Genomic DNA, 24,864 nt, shown 5'->3' with positions numbered 1-24,864 from the left:
CCAAAGTCTCAGGGTGGACTAGAGAGCACATAGAATCGGTCCTAGCCATGAGCAGAGACAAAGCCAGCCTTCTGGAAAGTCCCGCTTCTAGAGAGACTCCAGCCCTGACCCCTCTCCAAGGGGCAAGAGCAAAGAGCAGATGGCCCTACAGGTGAAGGGAGGTGCAGGGGGGGGGACTCTCCTGTTCACTCAAACAAAATTCAGTATGTTGGATGATTCCATCTAGGGCCCCATCTACTGAGCAAGGATAAGAACAACCTGCCTTCAGGGTTGTGCTCTGCCATGTGGTTCCGGGCTGCTCCCCACACTTCTCTGGTCTCAGCAACCTCATCCCTCTCTCTGAGTTCTCTGAAGTCACAATGCAGCGCGAGTCTATAAAGTCCTCAGTGTGGAGTTTATACAGAAAAGCCAGCTCACTGGAACACCTTCCTTCCTGAGTGCCCCTCCCCCGCCCCCACACACACCTGAGAAACGGAAGCTTCAACAGGCAGGAACCCTAATCCACACTGGGCACAGGAGGAGCATCACAGGTCAATACTGCCTCAAGAAGCCTGTCTGTCTTCTGGGAAGATGGATGCCTGGCCTGCGGCAGCTGCTATTAAAATAGACAGGTAGCTGCAAGTTTTGGCCTCGAGAGACAGACGGCAGGAGAAGGCCAGGGGCTGGGGGCGTTCACCTTTCCATCTACACTCTTCGGCTTTTCTGAAGCTTTGCACCTGCATATATTATCCGTTCAAAAAAATAATTTTGCATGTTTTGTTTTTTAAAAAGGCAAAGGGATTGTTTGAAAAGGAAAGGGAAAGAAAGGGAACTCCATGGGAGTCCAGCAAGAGTGACAGCGGGTAGGGGGAGGTGTGTATGAGACGCCTCTGAGGCTGGTTTGAGAACAATGAACCAGAGTGGGTTGTGCAGAGCAGACTGGCTGGATGTCTGGGTGACCCAGCTTGCCTCAGTGTGGAGTGCAGACAAGACAGGCTACAGTCAGGACTGGGCTGGAGATGACTTTGAGAGTCAGTAGAAAAGCCAGAGCTAACAGCTCGTGCCTGTGTATCCCTGCACTCAAGAGGCTAGGAGGGGAGGATGGCCAAGCATTTAGGGGTAAGCCTGGACTGCTAAGCAGGAAGAAAAAATGTTAGGGAAATACAACTCAATTGGTAAAGTGCCTGTTTATCGCATAGGATGCCCTGGGTCTGATCTCAAGCACAAAATAAAGTGGGCATGGTAGCACACGCTGACTCACAAGGTAAAGGCAAGATGACCAGAAATTCAAGATCATAGGATAGTAAGATGGCCTAGCAGTAAAGGTGCCAAGTGTGACAACCTGAGTTAGAGTCCTAGGACTCAACTCTGTAAGTTGTTCTCTGACTTCAACACATGACCCATGGCATATACACACCTATGTGCTCAAAAGTGTGTGTGCGCATGTGCACACCTGCATCTACACACACACACTCACACACTATAATAATTTTTTTTTGAAGTTCAAGGTCATCTGTAGTGATGTGAGTTTAAGGCCAACCTTGGCTAGAGACCATGCCTAAAAAGAGAAGCAAATGGAGGTGTTCTATACAGGAGAATAGCTGGTGGACCCTTGACAGCAGAAACGGGACCCGAAGGGCAGAATCCCAGAAACACCTGCCCGTGAGGAGTTGGGCTGAGAGAGTAAACAGGAACACCCATAAATGACCCAGACATGTCAGCCACAGGGCCTTGGGTCTTCTACCACCTAGCGTCACAGCTCTCACAGGTGCCGGCTTCCCCTGGTTAGTCCCACACAGTTCAGGGCTCTGGCATGAACTCTGAGCCTGCCCTCATTATGAGGAGAAGGCAGAGCAAGAAACTGAAGAGCTGACTTAGCCACCAAAGGTTAGGCTTATAACCCAAACTTCAAGACAGGGCAGGGTGCCCCAACTATTTACCTGTTTTGGGGGATCTCCAGTCTGGTTGGAGGTCCACCGATAACTGCTAGATGTTGACACCACTATCACGTCCTGAGAGCAGGGTGAAGACAGCTCTCATACATGTCCTTTTGTTCTTTCTGACCCTCGGACTTGACCCTGCCATGTCCTCAACCATCAACACAGCCTGGCTCACAAGCATGATTCTCAGGGCTCAGCCTGGTCTAGGCACACACATGGAGGGCACATGCACTCCTCTGCAAATGCTGCCACCCTAGAACCTGCTCTCTGTAAGCGTGGGGACAGGGCTTCTGTCTGGAGGCCTTGCTACCCTCTCCTCACTCCTACGTCCTCCACTCAGGATGGCCTCAATTGTTGATCCTTTCTTCTTCCAGACCCTGCAGAGTCCATACCCACCATCCTGGATGGATTCCACTCCCAGGAAGTGTGGACCGGCCACGCAGTGGAACTACCCTGTGCTGCCTCTGGCTACCCCATCCCTGCCATCCGCTGGCTCAAAGATGGCCGGCCCCTCCCTGCTGACAGCCGCTGGGCTAAGCGTATCACAGGGCTGACCATCAGTGACCTGCGTACTGAGGACAGTGGCACCTACATCTGTGAGGTCACCAACACCTTTGGGTCGGCAGAGGCCAACGGCATCCTCACAGTCATCGGTGAGTCTTTGTGCAATGGGGTACCATGACCATGCAGGCCCTGCTCCTGCCTCCTGCTGCCACAAGAGGAGCTCCTAGGTTATGGCTTGGAGGGGCCACTGGTGTGAAACCATCCCTCCCTTTCAGTCCCGACATCAGCAGCAGTACCCGTGACCTCCAGTCACGTGGTCTCTCCAGGAATCCAGCAGGCTTTGGGGGTCTTGTGGGGAGTTTATGAAAAGGAGATCTCCTGGGCTTGTTAGGGGAAGGCTATGTCTGGCTAAGGAAGTCAATACTGATGGTAGTCTACAAGGTGGGACTGTGTCTCCATCTAGGGTGACAGTCCAAGATTTTAAGAATAGTGGGCAAGGGTCCTGATCCATCAGACCAGACACCGAGCAGAGGCAGCCACGTAGGCTGTACCTGGAGCTGCCATGGATACAGAGTTTGGTTCGTCCATGTTCTTCTTAGCATAGAGCCCTGGGGTTCAGGAAGCTATGGAAAGCAGCAAGGCCTTGTAGACTTCTTTTATGGGCCCCAGAAGGCAGGCAGAGGCAGTGAAGGCAGGTGTAGTAATATGGAGCGGCAGCGGGGCTGCGTCCCCAATACCCCAGCCGCCTGTCCGGCTAGCTTTACCTGAAATAATTATACAGACACTGTATTCTTTTAATCTCTGCTTGGCCCTTAGCTCTAGCCCTTACTGGCTAATTCTGATATCCCAATCAACCCATCTCTAACAATCTGTGAGCACCGGTCTTACCGGGAAGATTCTAGTTCAGAGCTTCATCGCGTGCGTCTGCCCAGGAGCCTGGAGCATGGCGTCTGCTCCGGAGAGGAGAGCTGTCGAGTCTGAGCTCACTTCCTCTTCCTCCCAGCGTTTTGTTCTGTTTACTCCTCCCACCTATCTCTTAACCAATGAGAGCCAAGCAGTTTCTTTTTATTTTAACCAATGACCTTCCTCCATCAGGCAGGGGAGCTGACGCCACAGAAGGCAGGGGGATGATGTCATGGAAGTATCCTAGGTCTTCTCTCAGCGCTGTCCATTCTGACTCTTCACCTGGTCCATATCCATAAGATGCCGAGGCTCCTTTGAGCTCTAATATCCTGAGTTTTCTGGCAGCCAGAAGGCCAAGGAGCTGGGATCTGGGACCCCTGAGGACCCCTCTAGGTGTCAGGCAGCATTAGCCTGAGCCCTTGAACATTGTACTCAACAGCATGACAGTTCCCTGAGGCCATTTCAGCTTGACAAGGCAGGAGCTACCTAGGGTGACTCTACTCCATCCTCGGCAGAGTCCACGATGCCATAAAGATTGGCCAAGGTATCCCTCCGCCTCTCGCCAACTTCTCATGAGCCCCTCAGGTGCGCCACAGACACTGTAGAGCTTCTGCTGGCCTTCCAGCCTCGCCTCTGACTCCCTAACCAGGTCAGGGCTGGACACCCTCCCACAGCCCAGAAAGCCTTAACAGTTCATGTGCATTTACCCGTAATCTAGAGTGGGGGTTGTCCCCTGCATGAGTCACAGTGGCACTAGCACAAAAAGACCTCCCAAGAACTGCTCCAGGGCAGCGAGGAGGCAAGTGCTTAGAAAAAAAAAAAAAACTAGGGAATCATTGCTCAAGAGCAAGCCCTGGACGGGTAGAAGGATCGTAACAGTAGTACCTCCCCGCTTGTTCTCAGCACTGTGCAAAGTGTCTCATCTAATCCAGGTGCATACTTGTGAGGAGGATTAGGAGCTCAAGGCTAGGCAAGCTTACAGGCTATGTCACATCCTGTCTCAAAAGACAAAATGACGCATGTGTGCACGTGCACAAAGAGAGAGGAGAGAGAAAAAAATAAGTCAGGTGGTCATACCTATTATAAGCCCTTAATATCAGCATGATGACTGTAGGCGAAGTTGTGGCGGTCACACCTGCCCCAGTACACATCAGAAAGCAGGTACACTCACAATCACAGGCACGAGCATCCAAAGTCTACCCACCCATTTCCCCTAATTCCCATATAGTTGTGGGGCCCACACACCTGTACCAATACACACTTACCCACACTATTTCACACTCCTCAGGTCAACTACAGACCACCACTTCCACACTGTCTACATGTCCACACCCACAGTGCACACACACACAGAGGTTTGCTGGAGGCTCGGGTTCAAGAGGAAGTGGTACAACCGTCTCTCACCCCTGTAGGCCTAATATTCCCTCCTAAAAGGTCCCCAGCTTCCTACACTCTTGCAGCCTGAACTGCACAGGAGCGCTCAGGAGTGAAAATCAGTGAGGGAAGCCAACTTGGGGCTGCCACCAGTCCACCATCCATCCAGTCAACGATACTCATAGTCCGAGTCCTGGTGGGGGCATAATGCCCAGGATGCCTTCGCTTCCAGGTGGCCCACCATCCAAGGGATGAGAAAAAGGGTAATGCTAGACAGATTGCTGGGTATGGCATTGATGATTCCCTGGTTGGGAGTATGAGAGGGACTTAAAGTGGAAGGAGAAGTGAAATCCAGGAAGATTCACTAAAAGAAGTGACCAGAGGTCAGCGGGAATTAGGCAGAGCATTCTAGGCCTAGAGCTTAGATTCTGCAACCAAACCATTCCAGGGAATGCCACATACAGGTCATTGATGTCCTAGATATGTAACCTTAGTGACAGTAGATGGGGGCAGGTACCTTGGGCCTCTGAGGGCTTTGGATTCCATGCTGAGTTTGGGGGATCCATGAACGTGCTGAGCAGGAAAAGACTGCAACAAAGAGGATGATGGGTAAGGGGGAAGGAGGTGATGGAGCTCCAGAGGCATGCAAAGGATATCCAGCTAGCAGAAAACAGGGCTGGTGGCCTGCATGGGAGCAAGAGGCAGCTGGCAGGAAGCTAGCAGCAAGCAAGGCTGGTGGCCTGCTTGGGGACAAAAGGCAGAGGTCAGGAAGGAGAGTGCCTTCTGATTTCTGGACTCCCACTGTGTAAGTGGAGGTCCCAGGTTTCTGGGTAAGCTAAGGGGGCCGTGAAGCTCTGCCTAAGTGGAGGGACCCACCTTAGGGAAGTAGAGGTCATCAGAACAAGACTTTCAGCAGAAAATCCTGGCTTGTATCTACACATGCCTCATAGGTAAACTGAGACCCAGAGCAGATTTCCTAGTCCCAAATCTCACACAGGTATGTTTCCAGAGCTGGGCTCTGACCTCTGTCTATCCAGGCACATGCCATCACAGTAAACTCTCTGTATCCCTTTCCTCTCCCCCCACCTCCCTTGACGTCTTCACATCTTCCCAACCTGGCCACTCAGACCCCCTTCATGTGACCCTGACACCAAAGAAGCTGAAGACGGGCATCGGTAGCACGGTCATCCTGTCCTGCGCCCTCACAGGCTCCCCAGAGTTCACCATCCGCTGGTACCGCAACACTGAACTGGTGCTGCCCGGGGAGGCCATCTCCATCCGCGGGCTCAGCAACGAAACTCTGCTTATCTCCTCGGCTCAGAAGAGCCACTCGGGAGCCTACCAGTGCTTTGCCACTCGCAAGGCCCAGACAGCTCAGGACTTTGCCATCATTGTGCTGGAAGGTGAGTGGACGTGTGTGGCGGGGCAGAGCAGGGCTGTAGTTCCTGAGAGGTGTTGCTTGTGCTGGGAGGCTTCTGTCCAGTGCTCAGTGCACACATGGCAGACGCCACGCCCTCATATTAGTTTTGCAAGGGCTCTGTGTGGAGGTCCTTTTTAGTGTACCCTATTTTGAAGTTCAGGAAGTTGAGGCTTTGGCCACATGTCCAGTGAACAAGGGTTTTAAAAAACACTATTAATATACTATCTTTGCCCTCAACAGTTACTAGTGCTTTCTTAGTAGAGAGATTTCTTTAGAGTCTTGGAGGTTCTGGTTTTTCCAGAGGCTGTGGTGTCAGGAGCCTCTGAACTTTGGAATCCTTTCCAACCTGAGGCCTCTTCTCAACAGGCTGTTTCTAAGCAGGGGTCTCCGTTTCCATCCTGTTCTCTCTCCTCTTCCAGCTGCCACCACCCAGGGTCCCTCACACGGCACCTCTGTGTATGCTTGTCCACACTGTGCATAGTGCAAGGTGCCTGGCCAAAAACTAGCCCCAGATCAAGCTTATACTCCACTCACCCAGCCGTGATCCCCAGCACAGGCTGAGGCCACAGAGGAGATGCCTCTTGCTTGTTAGTGCAAAGGGACCTTCAGGGCTGGTAGGAACCCCACCTTCCAACAAGTTAGGTTTAGTGTGTCCCCAGCTTATCCCTTCTACTACAAAAAGCCACACACAGCAACAGGCACACACCACTTCTTTCTTAACGAATATGCCAACCTCAGGCCTTCAAGGGTGGGTCTTCTCTGGTCTCACTGCAGGGCCTTTGGGGCCTCGTAGCTGGGCAGCCACTGAACACGGAACCTAAGACCTTGTGCCTCCCCCTAACCACAGGGCTGTGCACAACAAGCCCCAATGCTTGCTCAACCAGCCCCTCACCACTCTTCCCAGCAAATACGCCATCCCAGTGCAGGCTCCCTTGAAATGGATATCCATCATCTCAGGGGCCTCCCACTTAGGAGTACCCCCACAAGCTAGCTCATTTTTTCACTTGGAGGGGCCAGTCTTTTGCCTTCGGTAGAATTCTGGCACCTTAGAAGGTGGCCCAGGAGAGCAAAGACTTGGAAAATAAAGCTGGGAGTGGAAAACAGAAAGGTAGGCGCCAGTACAGAGAGGGAAGAAAGGAGAAGGAAGGGCCAGTGGCCACATGACACTGCTACATCCTCCCAAGCCCAGGAAAGCATCAGGGTCTCCCCAGTTCTAGCTAAGTGTCTCTTCCATCCAAAGGTAGGGACAGGGCTGGCAGGCTGGCCAGGTCTCTGGTAAACATTGGCATTTTGATGTGACATTGAAGAATATCAATAACACTATGACATCTGCCCTGCTATTTATTTATTTGTTTATTTATTTTAAACATCTACTTTTATTATCTTATCTTTTTAATTTGGTTGTTTGTTTATTTATTTTTTTTTTTTACAAGACAAGGTCTCACTATGTAGACCAGGCTGGTCTTGAACTGGTGGCAATCCTCCAGGCCAGCCTTCCGAGGGCTGAACCTGCCTGCAAGCACGACACCTCCAGACATATTTTTTTTCTTTTAAATGGACATATGTAAGCATACATATTCATGGGGTACCGTGTGCTCAATGTCTTTTTAATCCCTGACACAATCCTGTGGGGAAGGATGATCAGGGTGGGAACTCCACCCCCACATTCCACAGTAAGAAGGGGGTATGTGAAATTAATTGACTCATCCTAGATTATGTGGCTAGCCAAGGCTTAAGGCTGGTGCCAGACTCCCATCTCTGGGAAACTTGCATTTTAAACCTCAACCATAAAGTCTTTTGTTAATAGGGCTAAATGTCACTACTACTCCCCGTCCTTGGCATGGTCAAGTGCAAAGACTGCTCACAGACTCCACCTACACATGCCTTCATGCACAGTGCCTTCTGAGCCTTGCAGTCTTTATTAATAAGTAGAGGAGCATCTTTAATGTAGTAATTAATCCACTCTTCACCATGTCCAGAAGAAGTGGGAGTAATTGTCCACACCACTACTCCCATCACCCACCAACGAAGCAACCTGCTCAAAGACACCATTCTTGCCTTTCACCCCATGGTAGTAACTGCACCTCGCGGGTTCTTGTATGGCACAAACCCACACGTGACAGCCCTTTGTCTTTACCCTGGCTGCCACTTTGCCTCCTCCCAGCCACTGGGTGGGTGGCCTGGGGGGTTAGTCTCTCTGTGACTCGTGACCCTGAAGGGGGCTCCTCGCTCCCTGCAGACGGCACGCCCCGCATCGTCTCATCCTTCAGCGAGAAGGTGGTCAACCCCGGGGAGCAGTTCTCACTGATGTGTGCTGCCAAGGGCGCCCCGCCCCCCACGGTCACCTGGGCCCTGGACGACGAGCCCATCGTGCGGGATGGAAGCCACCGCACCAACCAGTACACCATGTCCGACGGCACTACCATCAGCCACATGAACGTCACGGGCCCCCAGATCCGGGATGGGGGCGTGTACCGGTGCACAGCGCGGAACTCGGTGGGCAGTGCTGAATATCAGGCGCGAATAAACGTAAGAGGTGCCTGTCCACATTTAAATATCAGAATAGGCTTTTGAGTTCCTTTGCCATCTTTGTAGTCACCATCATTCTTGTGTGCTTCTTAATAATTGTCATTTTGATTTTAGTGGAGGTTTCTCTCTCCTTTCTCTTCCTCTCTCTCTCTCTCTCTCTCTCTCTCTCTCTCTCTCTCTCTCTCTCTCTCTCTCTCCTGTCCACCACAGTCCCATCAACCATTCTTGTGTGTGAGTGTGTGTCTGGTAGAGTCCATCCCATTCTCCTCCCCCTTCACTCCCACAATCCAGCCTGACCATCCTATCCACCCCATCAAATCACTCTGGGCCCCCAGTGCTCTGTGCACCTGCTAGCATCTGCCAGCCCCCAGCAGGGTCTTGAAAGGGCAAAAACAGATAGAAGTAGGGCATACTCAACCTTAATACTAGTGAACTCCCGGCATGCTCCACAGAGCCAGGCCTGCTCTAGGGGCTGTAGAGCCAGGGGCCTGGAGATCATGTTCTCCAATGCGAGGCCTAAGTCTTCAGGAGAAGATTGAAACTGAGGTCAGAGTTGGGTGACTCCCAGAGATAGGCGATGTGGAGGAGTAGAAGAGTCCCCAGGGCGCTAGCCACCCCTTCCCTCAGTTCTCTAGTTCACATGGTGAGAGCCGTCTCCTCTAATGCCCTTAGACCTCTCAGTCCAACTGATCCTCTCTGGACCCTATCAGTGACACCTAACCCAAGGACAAGAGGACAGGGAAACTGTCATAATGGACGCCGGTCCAGGGGTGCTGCCAGTTCACCTGAGGCAAGGAAGGGCGTGCAAATGGAGATCATTCTAAACTCACTTATTCTAGCTCTCCCATCCCACATAACAAGTCTGAGGCCATTATTCAGCCAAGCCCCTGTATCCCTGTCTGCACTGGATCAGGAACAGATCCAGAGCCCTGGGAGACTTTCTAGTTCTGTCCCGGAGTTCCCCAACGCTCTTTAGTACTGTCCCTTCATGATGACTCCAAGCTTCCTTCTCCCCCTCCCACAAGGCTACCTGCCAGTCAGTCTAGATGAGGATGCTCCCACCCCCAGCCAATGTGGTCAGAATCCAGATTTGTAGCCCTTTCTCAGGTACCCACAACACAATTCCCCTGATTGGAGGAAACAACATGTGGGTTCATATGGCCAAGACCTTCTTGCTGCCTTTTGGATAGTTTTTTTACTAAATGGGAGGTTCTTGGGGTACAAATGCAGTGTGAGCAGGCAGAGAAAAGGCATGATGTCTCTGCTTCACTATTGACACCCCAATCCTAGTTTCTCCCTAAATAAGGATTCACCTGGCCCAGTCCTGGTGGTTCCCTGTAGTAGCTGTGGATTGGCTTCATCCAGTCCCATAAGGGACTGGATTCTTGTTATAAACATGTGTGGCTCAAGCCTGTTTGCAACTATTTCACAATGACAACAGTGAGCTCTGGGGTCACATGGGTGACCCCAATCCTGGCAATCTCTGAACTTAACTGAGAGAGTCCTCCCTCTGCCCTCACCTGGTATCTAGCCCCAGGGGTAAGGCTCAGGGACCAAGCAAGAGAGAAGAGCCCCACCACAAAATGGCACTGGCTCATGGCGCCACCTGCCCCTCCTCTCCACTTTCCCCCAAACTCCCCAGGACCCCCCAGCATCCGGGCCATGAAGAACATCACCGCCGTCGCTGGGCGGGACACACTCATCAACTGCAGGGTCATCGGCTACCCCTACTACTCCATCAAATGGTACAAGGACGCCCTGCTGCTACCGGATAACCACCGCCAGGTGGTGTTTGAGAACGGGACTCTCAAGCTGACCGACGTGCAGAAAGGCATGGATGAGGGCGAGTACCTGTGCAGTGTTCTCATCCAGCCGCAGCTTTCCATCAGCCAGAGCGTCCACGTTGCCGTCAAAGGTAAGGCCCTCCCCGCCTGGAGTCATTGCCTGCCTGCCTCCCAGGGTTGTTGATGCAGGTGTCCAGCAGAAGGCAATTGCAGTGAGTAGAAGCCCAAGGAAGACCAAATGGGCTTGACTTTTGGGAGAAAGGTGATGGATGCAAGGCTAAAAGCTGCAGGAAGAAAAAACAAACAAACAAACAAAGAGCACTGACCCAGGGGTTTGAAAGCTCAGTTGTAGACAAGGAAAGGCTGTATGTTTTCTGGGCAAGGGTTCAGCTAAGGGATGGTGGCCTACCCTGGGTGGCCGATGTCAGGAAAGAGCCACAAGGTACTCAGCAGGGCCACCCTGGAGAGCAGCAGCAGGAGGACAGGGCAGAGGAAACACCAACCACCCTGGCTCTATCCTGGGCCCAGTATGAACACTTCCAGCCTCCGTGGTGACATGGGAAAGACTATCTGCTAGTTCCCTGAGATCTGGAGCTCAGTCACCAACCTACTCAAAGCTCTCTTGTTCACCTGACGGGTGACTGGAGCAGGGATCTGGGTGTGTGCTATGTGTCTATGGTAGCCCCTCAGAGGCCATCCCCTAAATCTTCAGATACACTGATTTTAAAGGAATGATTCAGAGGCTTCTGCTCCCTTGGCTCTGGGATGGTGTAAGTTATGGGGACCCCAAATACATCCTTTGGGATCCACAGGCATGGCGGTTATCAAGAGAGTACCTGGGATGAGGGTCCTGTGAGTTCTAGGAACAGGAGAAGTGGATTCTGCTAGACCTGACCAGGAAATACTAGAAGAGGATGCAGGCCCGAGGAGGACAGTCTGGGAACCTAGAATTGGCTCCAGCTTCCACCTCAAGAACAGAGGCAACCTGTGGTGTTTGGAGGGCCACAGAGGAAGCCAATGCCCTTGAGACCAGGGATGGGCCCCTGTAACTTCGGGGCATCCCTTCTGCAGATATCATTCCCTCAGGAGAAACAGGGGAAGCTGGAAAGACCGCTTCCCCATACCATGTAGAGAAGAGAGGGAGGGACAATTAACCAGGAAGGGAAAGCAAGGCAGAGCCCAGGGTCCGGGGGAGGAAGAAAGAAGACAGCCCAGGACCAAGAAGGCCCAACACATGGGGAGCCCTTGAAGGTCTCGGACCTGGAGTCTTTTCAGCTCTGACACTGAAAGCAGCATTGCACATGCCCAGGGCAAGGGCTGTCTGGGGGGAAAGTGTTTGGGGGAACACATGCTGTATTTGATGGTGGCCCCTCCCTGTGTGATGACAATGACCTCACGGATGGGAAGGCCCAGGAACCTCACAGTCACAGTGAAAGGTGGAAGAAGCCCTCCTCCCTCTGCCTCTTATCTTTTAGTCATCTGACTCGCCCTGAGCAGTTCTCGGGGCCGGGTCACATGCATCCTGTGTACCCTCCCTGCCACCTGTCACAGCGCCAGACAGCCCGTGTTTGTTGAACCAAATCGGAGACAATAGTCTGGATTGGAGTAACCTGCAGGAAGCCACACTGTGAGCTCCAAGAACAGGGGGCTTTGTGGCTCTTTCAAGCCTGAAAAAGAGAGCTGGGGTGCACATTAGCAGTGCCATCCCCCTGCTTCAGGCTGCCGCAGTGCCAGGGTGTTCCCTACCTAATGCCCTCTCTGCGCAGCCCCTGGCCCACGCGCTAGCACCGCAACCCCATTCCATACCTGGGAAAATGGACTTGGCACTGATGTGGCACAGCTCCGCCTGCCCTGCTTCCACCCCACTGGGCATCACAGAAGCCCGTATCCATTTCCGTTACAAGCAATGGGCCGAGAGCGTACAGTGTAAACATCATATATTAAAACATCTAACCTCTGCTCTGCTCCCTGTGCCCAATGCTCCAGAAAGCATTTGGCCGGGTTTGTCAGCTAAAAGAAAAAAAAAACAACAACAACAATAATAACAAGGCTCCAGCAAGCCTCAGAGTACTGAGAACACCCTGAAAGCTGCTCCCTGCTCATCAATTATTCAGCCCCATTCAGGGAGCGATCAGTCCTAATGAATTGAATCTGATGCATTCAGGCTCAGCAACTCGCTGGGCCTATAGTGATAGTACAGCGTGACAATGTCTCCCAGCCCAAGGAGAGGGGCGGAGAGGACATGAGCACGTGACTCTGCGTGTGCGTATGTGTATTGTGTGTGCCTGTGTGTCTGACTCTGTGTATCTGTTTTGTATGCGCCTGTGTATCTATAAGTCTGTGTCTGTTTATCTACGTATATGTCTGTGTCTGTACATCTGTGTATCTGTCTGTCTGTGAATGTGTGGATCTATGTTTGTGTCTGTATTTCTGTCTGAGTACCTATGGCTGTGTGTCTATTTGTGTGTATCTGACTGTGTCTATCTGTGTGTCTGTCTGTATATAGTACAGGCTTGTGTGCAAACCTTCCTGCTCCCCCTCATCAGGGTCTGAAAAAAATGCCAATATGCAACCATAGGAGGGGTAGGGGCCCCTGTTTCCTCTCCAAACCAGCCACTCCTATAAGGGCCTAGAAGCCAGTTCCCCCACCACTCTGAAAGCTTGGTTCCTCCACCCCCACCCTCTCGCTCAGCTCCCCCACCTCATTAGAATGCACTTTTGCAGAAGAGCCCATCAAAGCTGATTACGATCACGCTGCTTGATTAGCGGCTGTGCTCTTCCAAGAGCTCCCCAAGGAGGGGGGGAGGAGGAGGTGCCCCTGGGTATGGCAAGGGGCCCCTGACTCCAGGGAGGAAGGAGTAGAGGCAGGGGTAACACTCCAAACCCCATGGCTACTGGACATTGGAAAGTATATCATGTCAGAGGATCAGATTGGGACAGAGAACAGAAAAATATGTCAAGGCCCCTCCTCAACCCCCGCTTCTCTCTGGGGCCACGACTGGTGGACCAGGTGCGGCCAAATCCATGCTGCTTTGTGAGCTGGAAAAGTAACTGCTGACTCCAGTCCTTCCGGGGACTGCTTGTCTGCTAATGAAATTTTCAATCAGTGAGCCAAGATCAGAACATACCCGACATGCAAACACACGTGTGCAGAGATGTGTGGGGTATGCACACACATGTACAAACTATATGCACAATCAAGGGTCAAAAGTAGCACACCAGCCCACTCATTCTGGGGCAGATTCATGTACACGCGTGTGAGCAGTTTTGTGTGCACAATGCTTCCTCCTGCAAGACAACATCCCTGACCCGTGAAAGGCAGCTATGGGTGGTTCTGTGAAACATTGCTCAAGAGCTCCTGCCAGGCACAGTGAGGCAGGAGGAGTAGAAGAGGGAGGAGGACGAGGGTGATCTGAGAACTTCCTGGGCTTGGCACGCACAGCACCGAAAGGCAAGGGGAACCAGTCTCCGAGAGGCAGCCCTTGTCTCTGAACTTCTGGAAAGATCCCTGGCAGGATGCTAAATGGAGTGCACACAGATCCAACCTAGATGGTGACTTTTGGGGCCTCTGTACCTAAAAAGTAAGGTGTCATGAAAAGATCTCTTGGTACAAAGACTGAATGTTTTATTAGCCAGGAGCAGGGCCTACCACCAGGACCTATTGGCATGGTTCTGTGGGGAAATGTCTCCATCCCCACCTCTGAATCTCCAGGAGCCCCTGCAGGAAGAGTGAAGGCAGGAGGCATGCTCTGACTGGACTGAGGACACACCGAGTCCCCATAGAGCAAGCTAGCAGAAGAGGGGACTCGCCCCCACACAGACACTCTTCTCCTCAAATGCTTCTACCTCAGACCCACACACATATGTCCCTATCTACTCAGTGCATAGCTTCAGCCATAGCTGGAGGAGGCTCCTGTGGGAAGCCCTCTCCCACTCCCATGAGTGGCTGGGGATGGGAGGCTCTGTGATCTGAAGACTTAAGGAACCCACCCACCCGAATGCCTGCTCTTGGTGGAGATGCTTTGAAAGAAGCCCTGCCGATAGCCGCAGGCAGGGGGCACCATGGGCTCCGCAGGAGGAGAACTGCCTAGTTCTACCATGACAACCTCTAGAAAAGGCTCTGCTTGCAGCCAAGTTTCCTTGGGAACATAGACCAAGAAACCTCCTTCCGGGACAGATAGGGCTGGTGGTGGCGCAGGCAATAAGGATGGGGAAGCATCCACCCCATGTTCATTCACCCGGTGGTGGCTGTGCACCTCCTGTGTTCCTGGCACTCTTTCTGTTTGGCCAACACGGGCATGTTCAAAACACAAAACTACCCACCCTCCAGGAGTAATCAGACGGTATGTACAATGTGTAATATTAAGTCTAAATCAGGACAAGGAGATAAGAGTACCAAGGCGGGGGGGGGGGGGGGGGTGGGACGGGACCTTGTGGTCAGGGAAAGCCTTCCCAAGAAGGGATAGTTGTAATAAAAACTGAAGAAACACGTGCTTATTTTTAAAAAATAATTAGATTTATTGAAACATCTGTGAAATTAATTGGCCTACCTCCATCATTTGTGTGTGTGTGTGTGTGTGTGTGTGTGTGTGTGTGTGTGTGTGTGTGTGTGATACACTCTTATACGTATGGGCACATGTGCTGTGCACGCGTGTGGAGGCCGGAAGAGAATACCAGGTGTTCTGCTCTGTCACCTTCTTCCCTAGGACAGGACCTCTTGCTGAACCTGAGCTGGGCTCGTGGTCACAGCAACAGTGATCTTCCTGTCTGCCCACAACAACTCTGAGGTTGTGGACAAGTACCACCACACGGGACTGCCCACCCCCACTCCCACAGTTACTGAGATCCTCTCTCAAATCTTCATGTTTGTGTGGCAAGTACTCTTAGCCATCTCGCCAGACCTGAAACCCCTCCATTTTATAGAGGAAGAAGCCAAGGCTCAGAGGCAGAAGCCAGGTGGTTGTGACAAGGCACTTGCCCATGGTCACTTGCGGGAGCAACAGAGTCTAGACTTCAATTGTCCCAGCCCCAGACATAGATCTTCCTTGTGTCCGTGCTGTGTGGACAGAGAGGCTATGCCTTCCCACAGTGCACACTCTGTTAGCAGGTGCAGTAAATAAAAGGCTCAGCCTCAAAGACAGATGATAAGAGACCCCATAAAGCATTTATGGGCTGGGCTGGTGGTCAGCACCGCGTGACACTTGCAAACAAGTGTCTATAAAGGCTTTATGGCAGCCAGATGCTGCATGGCGGCCACAATTTCAGCATCTTTGTCGAGACTCTGGCCTCTGGCCCCTACACTGGTGTGATATCTTGCTCCAGGAAAGAAGTCGCTGGCTAGGTGACACTCCAGGCCAGCTACTGCAGAAGTGTAGGGACACGGGGCACAAGCTTGGAGCTGCAGTTGACAGTGATCAAAGCAGATGGTCAGGGACCCTCCCCACAACTCCTAAAAATTGGTTCCCGGGTACAGGGGAAGATGGCATACAGCATCTGACCCTGAATTTAGAGACAATGTACCTAAATGATGGGTCTTCCCCTCTGGGAATCCAAAGCCTAATAAATCATGTGGTGTTTTTTGTTTTTGTTTTATCAAATATCCCACGACTACTGAGAATCCCTTTGCCCACAGCGCTCTTCTTGGGGTTAACCAGCCTACACAGCAGCCAGGAATCCTAGTTTTTTTCTCCCCCAAGACTATCTCTGAGGGTTGTCTGAAGGAGCTGCAGAGTCCCTGCCCCAAGCAGCCCTGGCCTTTCCACAGTCTGCAGAGGGATTTGTGGCTTTTCCTTAGCAGAAATGAGCAAAGGTCTGCTCACCCCAGGTGGGGTACTAACTGGTCAAAGAAATTATTACACTCAAGTCTAGCTCAGTGAGGCGGTGGTTTATTGGGATTATTTACAGAAGCATTAGGTAAGGGGTTACTTAGAGGAGCACCCACACCAGGAAAGCTGCATCCCTGAAGCTCAGCAGGAGGGGTCTACTCCGCCCCGCAGCTGTTGGCAGTTTTTAGCACCTTGGGGGGGGGGGCGCTCGTGAATCTTCTATGTTTCACGAGCTTTCCTGATTTTATGAGTGTCTGTCTGTTCTTCCTCTAGGAGGGACTATATCAGTATAGGGTGAAGAGCTATAGGCAAGTAAGTGATGGAGCTTCTGCCTCGGTGGCATAACGGAACTTATGGCTATGTTACGGAGAGCAACTGTTGTGCCCGACCTCTGAGGAGCTGACTGGTCATATGTCACATAGGACATCAAAGAGCTCTGGACCATCCTACCTGTATGACTAACCCCCAGCGTGGGTGCCGGCTGCTGTTTTTAAGCTGCCTCTCAAGCGATCTTCCATGCCATTCTACCGACTAGAAATGAAGGACAGTCCTCAGTGGTCTCTGTCCTATAGCTCAGCCTGGTTCCCTTCCCTCATCATGTGTATTATTTTGTATGCATGTGTGTCAGCCCAAATGCCAGGGCTCCCTGAGGCTGTGGTCACTTCCCGAGGACACCTGCCTCTGCTGAGTCCTTTGTCTGTGTCCAGGGGGCACAGCTTAGGCAGGTTTCTGCTTCCCTTGTTCACACAGCGGCAATGCCTTTGCAGGACAGATATTTCATAAATATTCCATGAACTGGCTAGTTAATGAATTAACCTGCTTTAGAAACTTACACCGCTCTGTAAATCCTTCCTGACTGAGAGAGACAGTCTCCCCTGCTGAGCAAAAGCTCCTCACTCAGCGTCACTATCTCTGCCTTGTTGCTCTGCCTCTCCTGGAAATGGATTCAGACTACCCAGGCCATGGCCACATGTCCTATCCTCCGGCCCCTGGAGTTCACTGCCGTCATAAAGCCCTGCTCACATTCCAGAGGTTCCTCGGTCCCGAGAGCTGAATTAGTGCTACAACAGAAAAGGTCCGGCCCTAGGAAGGGCCAAGGAGAAGCTCTGGACATAGTCGCAGGACAGCAGCACGGAGAGATATTGGGGCTCCTCTTAGTCTCTCTGGACCCCTACTCTATGTCTACCCCACTCCTGTCCACCACACAGGAGACCCCATGAGGTCACCCTGAGAGGGATATGTAGACATATTACTTATTTACATATCTAATGAGCATTTATGGAGTACCTACAATATTTATGCAGTAAATGCTTCTATTATACAAGTCCTAGCTCCAAGCCTCAGGACTATGGCAGCAGTCAGGTCTGCACTGGATTATTGAAGCAATTGTGTCAAAAAAAAAAAAAAAACAGAAGGAGGCCTACAGGCCTAGGTGTGACCTACTCTTTCTCTCTCTGTCTCTATCTCTGCCTCTCTCTCTCTCTCTCTCTCTCTCTCTCTCTCTCTCTCTCTCTCTCACACACACACACACACACACACACACACACACACACGGGAGTTCACAATGTCCTAGGGAGAGCAGTTTCTCTGGGAACTCTTACTAAAGGGCATTGGGCCATTGTTAGCGCCTGAGTTTCAGAGAAAGGTATATAGAGATGTCCATGGCCCGGGACAACCCTCCTCAGGACCAGGACAATACCCCACCACCGCCAATAACAGGGATGTATTGATCTGACCAATGGCCAGAACCCTAGGATATCTGGCTGAGGTCTAGGACCTGGCCAAAGCCAAAGCAGGTCTGGAATCGGATGGGTGAATGCTGGTTAGTGGATGGGGAGCTCATAGCAGTGGGTGAGGGCATGCAGGCAGCCCCCTGAGCAAGGCTCAGAAATGGGAAATCCCCTAGTTGGAGTGGAGGGCAGGGTGCGGTGGCATTTGAAGGCCAGCTGAGCCCCTGATGGGAGTCATGGAAGCAGTACCCCTCCTAACTGCTACATCCTCCAGACCAGCAGCTCTTGGTCAAAAAACACCACCACCCTACCCCACCCCAGATCCAGAGGTGGGGTACACATCTGGCTGCTTCCTTCCAAACCCTGGAAGTCCGTGTGTCTGTAAGGCCTGCCTGTGCACACCGCTGTGGCTGTGTCTCTGGACAGGCCTGAGGTGGAATAGCATCACTGGCTTCCAAAGAGGGGTGGGCTGGAGCCTGGGAGAAGGCTGGAGACCGTGGGCAGCCTTGTAATTTAATTATTCGACTCCAGAAAGGAGACCTCATCTACTCATGCTCATCCTTGTTAAGCTAATTGTCTGTCTCCTTCACTCTCCTCTCCCCCCCATGCGCTGGGGAAGTTGCTGACGCCTAATTGAGTTATCATAAAGATAATGGCTGATGTTCTCGCCAGCACGGAGAGAGGAGGATCCATCTCACAGCGACTCAGGCTGCAGACAGGCCCCACCACCACCACCCAGGGCCCGAGATGAGGGCAGCTGGGTGCAGAGAGTTAGTTCTATCCAAGGAGCCCTCCACGTGGCCACCTAAGAGGGAACAGGTTCCGTTTTCTGTTTTAGCACACCTTGGGAGACAAAAGGGCCTGCCATGTGTACATTTGTGGTTTTTCTCAAGAGGCAGCTATGCTGCTTAAGGAAAGGAGCCTTGACTTGGAAAGCAGATGGATCAGGTTTCAAGTCACCTCCCATAGCCTGTCCCAGTCATGGTGCTTCTGAACCTCAGTCTTTCCACCTGTAAAACGGGACCATCAAGCCCCAGGTCCACAGCTGATAGAAGGAGTCAGTGAGATTCCTTTGCATACGTAAAGTTTCTACATGCTAATGGCCATAGAGAGGGGCAAGTTAATGAGACGATCTCGTCTGGAGATACCTGCTTTAGGCAAGTGCTCATGGAGAGGGAAGGGCGAGAATCTGCACAAGCCTTCCTCACCTCTCCCTGTACATCTCATCTCTATCTACCACAGGCCCCCAAAAGGCCAGGAGATGGATGCCAAGATAAGAATTTATACACAGGCTAAGCAGTAGGTCAGGAAGCTCATGAGGCAAGCGCAAGGCCCAATCTGAGAGTTGGGCAGGTTAAGACAGAGACCAGGAGCCATGGTCTAGGTATATAGGTGGACAAGATCCAGAGACCTAGGGAGATGGATTCCAGGCCTGCCCCACGGTCAGTAAAAGTCAGACTGCCCCCCTCTCCAGACAGTGACCAGGGTGGGTGAGTGGCATTTGACTGTAATCCCCTTGTCCCTCCAGTGCCCCCTCTGATCCAACCCTTCGAGTTCCCGCCTGCCTCCATCGGCCAGCTGCTCTATATCCCCTGTGTGGTGTCCTCCGGGGACATGCCCATCCGCATCACCTGGAGAAAGGACGGACAGGTGATCATCTCTGGCTCAGGCGTGACCATCGAGAGCAAGGAATTCATGAGCTCCCTGCAGATCTCCAGCGTCTCCCTCAAGCACAATGGCAACTACACTTGCATTGCCAGCAACGCAGCAGCCACCGTGAGCCGGGAGCGTCAGCTCATCGTGCGTGGTGAGCGGGTCAGGCCAGCCCTAAGAAGGGGTGGGGGACCAAGAGCATCTTTCTAGAGCTCCAGTTGGAATTATAGACTCTTGGTAAGGTGGTTCTGGCTGGATTCTTAGAGACAGAGATATTCCAGCCTCTTCCTTTCAGATTTGGAGTGGAGGTCATCCTTTCTTGGTCAGCCGTGGGCACAGGCAAATTTGGGACCCCCGACTCTGAGCTCCCACTGTGGTACTTGCGAGAGCTCTCCATCTTCACAGGCTGTCTGCTCCCAATGATGTAATGATCCAAGAAGACCTGACTCTTCTAGAGGAGGCTCCCTGACTTAAGGGACCCATCAGAAACTGACAGCCTCTTTTTCTTCCTGCGCCCCTTCTTTCCACAGTGCCCCCTCGATTTGTGGTGCAGCCCAACAACCAGGATGGCATCTATGGCAAAGCTGGGGTGCTCAACTGCTCAGTAGATGGCTACCCACCACCGAAGGTCATGTGGAAGCATGCCAAAGGTGAGCCAGGCGGAGACTGTGAGAGGAGCGGGGGGGGGGGGGGGGGACCAGGAGGCTGCTCGGATGGACCCAGGACCTGTTCTCCCATGCTACTTCCAGTCCTGAGAGTAGTGAACTCTGAACTTGGGGAACCCCTGCACCCAATGATCTAGAAGTCATTCTCTGCCACGCCAGGCTGAGGGACAACATGATGCTGAATCCCAATTTCCTAAAAGATTGCTTTTTGTGATGCTGAGGATCAAACCAAGGGTCTCATGCATGACAGGAAAATCCTCCATTACTGAGCAACATCCACAGCCCCCAAAGCTCCTCTCATCCCTACCACTTGACCCCCTGCCTCCCTAAAGCTAGTTTGTATTGCTTTCTCCACCCTGGTCCGCCCATCCTAGGGTCTTATCTAGTATGAGACCTTGGTCCTCTCCCAGCCCAGTCTCATCACAAGGATACATTTGGTATTCAACTAGACACCACATGATGGACCGTCCATGACTGATGTTGGGGTTGGAGGGGTACCCAAGACCCCCTGTGGAAGACATGTGGCCTTTTCCCTGGGCCTAACTACATGTGACAGGCAACTGTCATATGAGAACTCAATCTTCTCCTGGCCCATTGCCAAGTTGACCAAGGAATTCACTCCAGCGAGTTCAGTAACAAAGTAGGCTCTGCCTGAGGTACTGCCCCAGTGATTCCTGTGCCTCAGGGCCAGATCCAGGCCAGGAGGTACTTCACATTGTGCAGTAGGAGCTGTGTGGTGCCATTTCTATGAGACGATGTAACTCTGCTGTGAAATGCCCTCAGGTGGGCAAGAGGGCTTTATCAGGCCTCTCCTAAGGTGCTAGGTGGCACCCACTCCAACACCTCTCTAACTGCTGCCTCCCCTCCTTTCAGGGAGTGGGAACCCCCAGCAATACCACCCAGTGCCCCTCACTGGCCGCATCCAGATCCTGCCCAACAGCTCCCTGCTGATACGCCACGTCCTGGAAGAGGACATTGGCTACTACCTCTGCCAGGCCAGCAATGGTGTGGGCACCGACATCAGCAAGGCCATGTTCCTCACCGTCAAGAGTGAGTATTGCCCCCACTCCAGGCCTGCCTAGGCTCGCCAAGACCAGTCTTGGCTCTCCCCGATGCTTATCCATCCTCCCCCTGGGATGCTGCTTTTCTGTTCAGAAAGAGCAAGGTTGCTCAGAGGTGAGCTTGGGAGCCTCCCGGAGGTTTATCCAAAACAGAGGCACACTCTGACTTGTCTCAAGACAAGGATGTGGGTTCTGATAGCTGTCTGGTAATTTTTCAGATCATTATCAGCTGGTAATTCAATCTCAATACCTAAATCAAACAACCTCTTTCTGTTCCTTGGTGCATATTCAGCTACGTACAACCTGTTTACAGACTCAGAAGGAAGATACAGGTCCACTGTGTAGGTTGGAAAACTGGATTCCCAGTCCCGGTCTAGTAATGACCTGTGTGACCTAGGGAAGGTCATTTTGTCTCTTGTGCTCTAGTCTTCCGTCTTGACTAATGCAGCAACTGAGTGTGAGTGGAGGCGCCTAGGGACAGCACAACTCTGAAACTCTGACTCCTCGGGGAATGGCCTCCCAATTCCCTAGCCAGAGCCACCTGGATGGCCCTGAAGCCACTGTTCTCTCCCGTCCCTGGGTTCCATTAGGTACCACAGTAGCCATTCATGCCCCGTAAGCCTTACTCCTATGTGGGCTTAGGACCCTTTGTCATGGGTCCCCGAGAACCACGTCAGGGCAAGTGTTCCAGAGGTCCTGGGTCAGGAAATGGACTTTGGAAGGTGGAGAGGACAACCTAAGTTTTGGTGTTCACCAGCCAAATATGATTCTGGGAACTGTGATGTCACTACTGTGGGACACATACATCCTCCTTAAACCACATTTTCCCTAGCTATAAAGATGATATGATGGCCCACGGCACAGTCTGTGTCCAGTCCTTCGTGTATGTCAGGCAGCCAGTGTGGTCCTAACTGGGCACCGATGTGGCCAGCAGTGGCCTTCTTTCCAGCATCCCTCTAGGGTAGCTACAGAGAGCTGCAGAGCCCATGTGCAGTCCACCCGGCACTTTCTGAGAGTTCCCTCCATGAGCAACCCTGGGCTTTTATCCAGATGGGGAAGCCCTGCCAGGAGATCGATGCTGAGGGAGCCTCTGCCCGCCCGTCATTGGAATCCCCGTGCTAAGAGCAGCCTCCCTCCCACCATCAAAAAGCACTTTGTCCTTAATAAAGCCAGGCAATCAATCTACATCCCTCAGCCAGGGAGAACCACAAGGGGAAGAGCGGCTCCCCTGGACCTGTCCTTGCCAGTCCATCGCTGATGGTCTCCTCGCTCTCCGCAGCACTGGGGTCCACCGTGCCAGTGAGACTCCCAGTGAGGCTCCCTCTCTGGCACGTGGATTTCCGTAGATGCGAGGGGACAGAGCAGTGAAGGGCACAGTGGTTCGAAGGTAGAGAGTGTGGGAGGAGACCTGGTTCATGTCAGGCTGGACTTGAGATGAGTCACCTCACTTCTGAGGACAATAATATTCTGTGTTGACTGAACCAGTCCAAAGATCTCTCTCTCTCTCTCTCTCTCTCTCTCTCTCTCTCTCTCTCTCTCTCTCACACACACACACACACACACACACACACGCATGCAGTTTACCAGTGACATGGCTGGAGGAAGCCCAGACACCTCTTAGCCCATTCTAAATGCCCCAGTGTCACCATCATTCTCCCTGACCCACTTGCAGAGGCCGCCACCCCAAGCCCATTTCAAGGCTCACCTTGGTGTCTCCCACTTTTAGTAAATATTTGACTTGATTCGGCTCCATGGTATCAGATCGAAGCATTCAGAGGGCTAGCTGACCTCTGTGCACACTGTCCCCAAGCAGAAGAAAGAAAGAAGTGTATCAAAGGGTAAAGCAAATCCTGAAGAGTCGTCCAGAGCAAACTGCACCTTTTGGCTGGGCCTTGCTGAGGGGACACTCACGCTACTGACCTGACAGTACTGACAGGTGCTAGGTGCTTCATGACTGAGAGAGTAGACTTCCCTGAGTTCAAATCCCAGCTCTGCTACTTGAGAGCTATAAGGTTGTGGACAGTGACCTCTGTGAGCCTATGTCCTCCTCCTCTGTAAGCTAACAGTTACAACACAGAAGGCCTCCAACTTCACAATTTTCAGTTTTTACCATGAGGCAAAAGTAGTATGCAGTCAGTAACGACTATACCCCAAAATTCAAACTTTGCCCCTTTCCCAGGCTAATAGTATTAAGGTCTAGTACTCCTTCCCAATGCTAGGCAACAGAGGTTACAGAAACTCCCACTTAGTCACATAGTCATGAAGATAAACAAGAGACCCACTTGTCTACTGTGCATCAAGGTAGAAAGCTCATGGGATAGCTCCTCTGCTGTGGTATACTGCGTTTTATTCTCCTGCCTTTCCTCCCCTCCAGCCTCCACCAGACACACTAGGCAAGTGTACCCAACAGGTTTTAGCTCAGGATACTTCCAACCTACCGTAAGTTCCTCCAGGGGTCACCCTGTTATGAGTTGGGGGACTTGTGTACTTTTTCTCACTAGTGAGGTTCCAGTGAGACAGAGAGCTCCTGTTCCTGGGCGGGGGTCGGGGGGTAGATAGATGGTGGATGGGTAAGAGGATTTCTGAGGAGAACTGGAATGTATAATAATGTGAAGCCCACCACCAGGTATCTGTAAACAGACCCTGCTGGTAACACGGCTCAGTCAAGATCAAAGGGCTCAGAACCAGAGTCCAGAGAGGCATGACTCTGTCCAAGGCTAGACCCGAGAATCAGAGCTCTGGTGTCTAAAGGCAATAGAAGAAGCGTGTCCCTCCTCTAAGAGAGAGAACCAGATTCCTTTGCCCTTTTGTCATCTAGGTTCCCATCTGACTGGACAGCACTCACCTGAGAGTGGGCCTTCTCATACATATATGTCAGCTCTTACAACATTTCCCCTGTGAGACCTCTCGGTCCCTGGAGTTTCCATAACACAGTCCAGGTGACACCTGAAACCATCCACCCCAGCCAGAGAGTTTGGGGTTTGGGGCTTGTCCAAGTCCTTGGGCATCCTAGAAGACAACTCCTGAGTGGCCTCCACTTGTCTTTGACCCCTAAGTCTTAGCATGGATCAGCTCTTGAGTCCCTGGGCCCAGTCCCACCCCTTCATCTGTGGTGCTCTTCGATTCTCTCTCCGCATCTTCCTTGGGAGAACTGGCAATGGCTCCTTTCCAAAGATCCTGAGAGGGGGGGTCAACATCACTGGGTCACACTGCTGTGTCCACAGCTGAGACCATCAGCCACCCCTTCCTTCCTCTGGGTCATGGTTTCCTTACCCATAAAATAAGAATTCACTCAAACTAGAAAAATCCAGCCCTTAGCTGAGCCATTTCAACTCTAGCCCAGCAAGCTATGGTTTCAGCAGCCTGTGGAGTCTTCTCAGAACATCAGGCTGCTGCCTCCCAGGACTTGACTGAAGATAAACGTAATTAGCAGAAGAAAATACCACATCCACAGGGCTACCTTTAATATCCCTTTTGAGAGAGAGAGAGAGAGAGAG

At 52.1% G+C, this 24,864-nt stretch overlaps 1 protein-coding gene across 2 annotated transcripts in view; it reads left to right on the top strand.

The window, feature by feature from the left end:
* Nucleotides 1–24,864, top strand: part of Dscaml1 (DS cell adhesion molecule like 1) — a 324,403-nt gene that overhangs the window by 237,151 nt on the left and 62,388 nt on the right. For both annotated transcript variants that reach the window (XM_075966084.1, XM_075966085.1), the window contains 7 exons: nucleotides 2,294–2,572; nucleotides 5,828–6,103; nucleotides 8,360–8,656; nucleotides 10,292–10,564; nucleotides 19,517–19,795; nucleotides 20,172–20,291; nucleotides 21,180–21,356. In XM_075966084.1, the coding sequence (XP_075822199.1) occupies nucleotides 2,294–2,572; nucleotides 5,828–6,103; nucleotides 8,360–8,656; nucleotides 10,292–10,564; nucleotides 19,517–19,795; nucleotides 20,172–20,291; nucleotides 21,180–21,356 (1,701 nt within the window). The remainder of the gene's footprint in view (nucleotides 1–2,293; nucleotides 2,573–5,827; nucleotides 6,104–8,359; nucleotides 8,657–10,291; nucleotides 10,565–19,516; nucleotides 19,796–20,171; nucleotides 20,292–21,179; nucleotides 21,357–24,864) is intronic.

Source organism: Microtus pennsylvanicus, chromosome 3 (genome assembly GCF_037038515.1).
Source record: "Microtus pennsylvanicus isolate mMicPen1 chromosome 3, mMicPen1.hap1, whole genome shotgun sequence".
NCBI classification, from domain to species: Eukaryota; Metazoa; Chordata; class Mammalia; order Rodentia; family Cricetidae; genus Microtus; species Microtus pennsylvanicus.
Note: the sequence above shows the minus strand (reverse complement) of the source record. Positions and strands in the feature narration are given on the sequence as shown.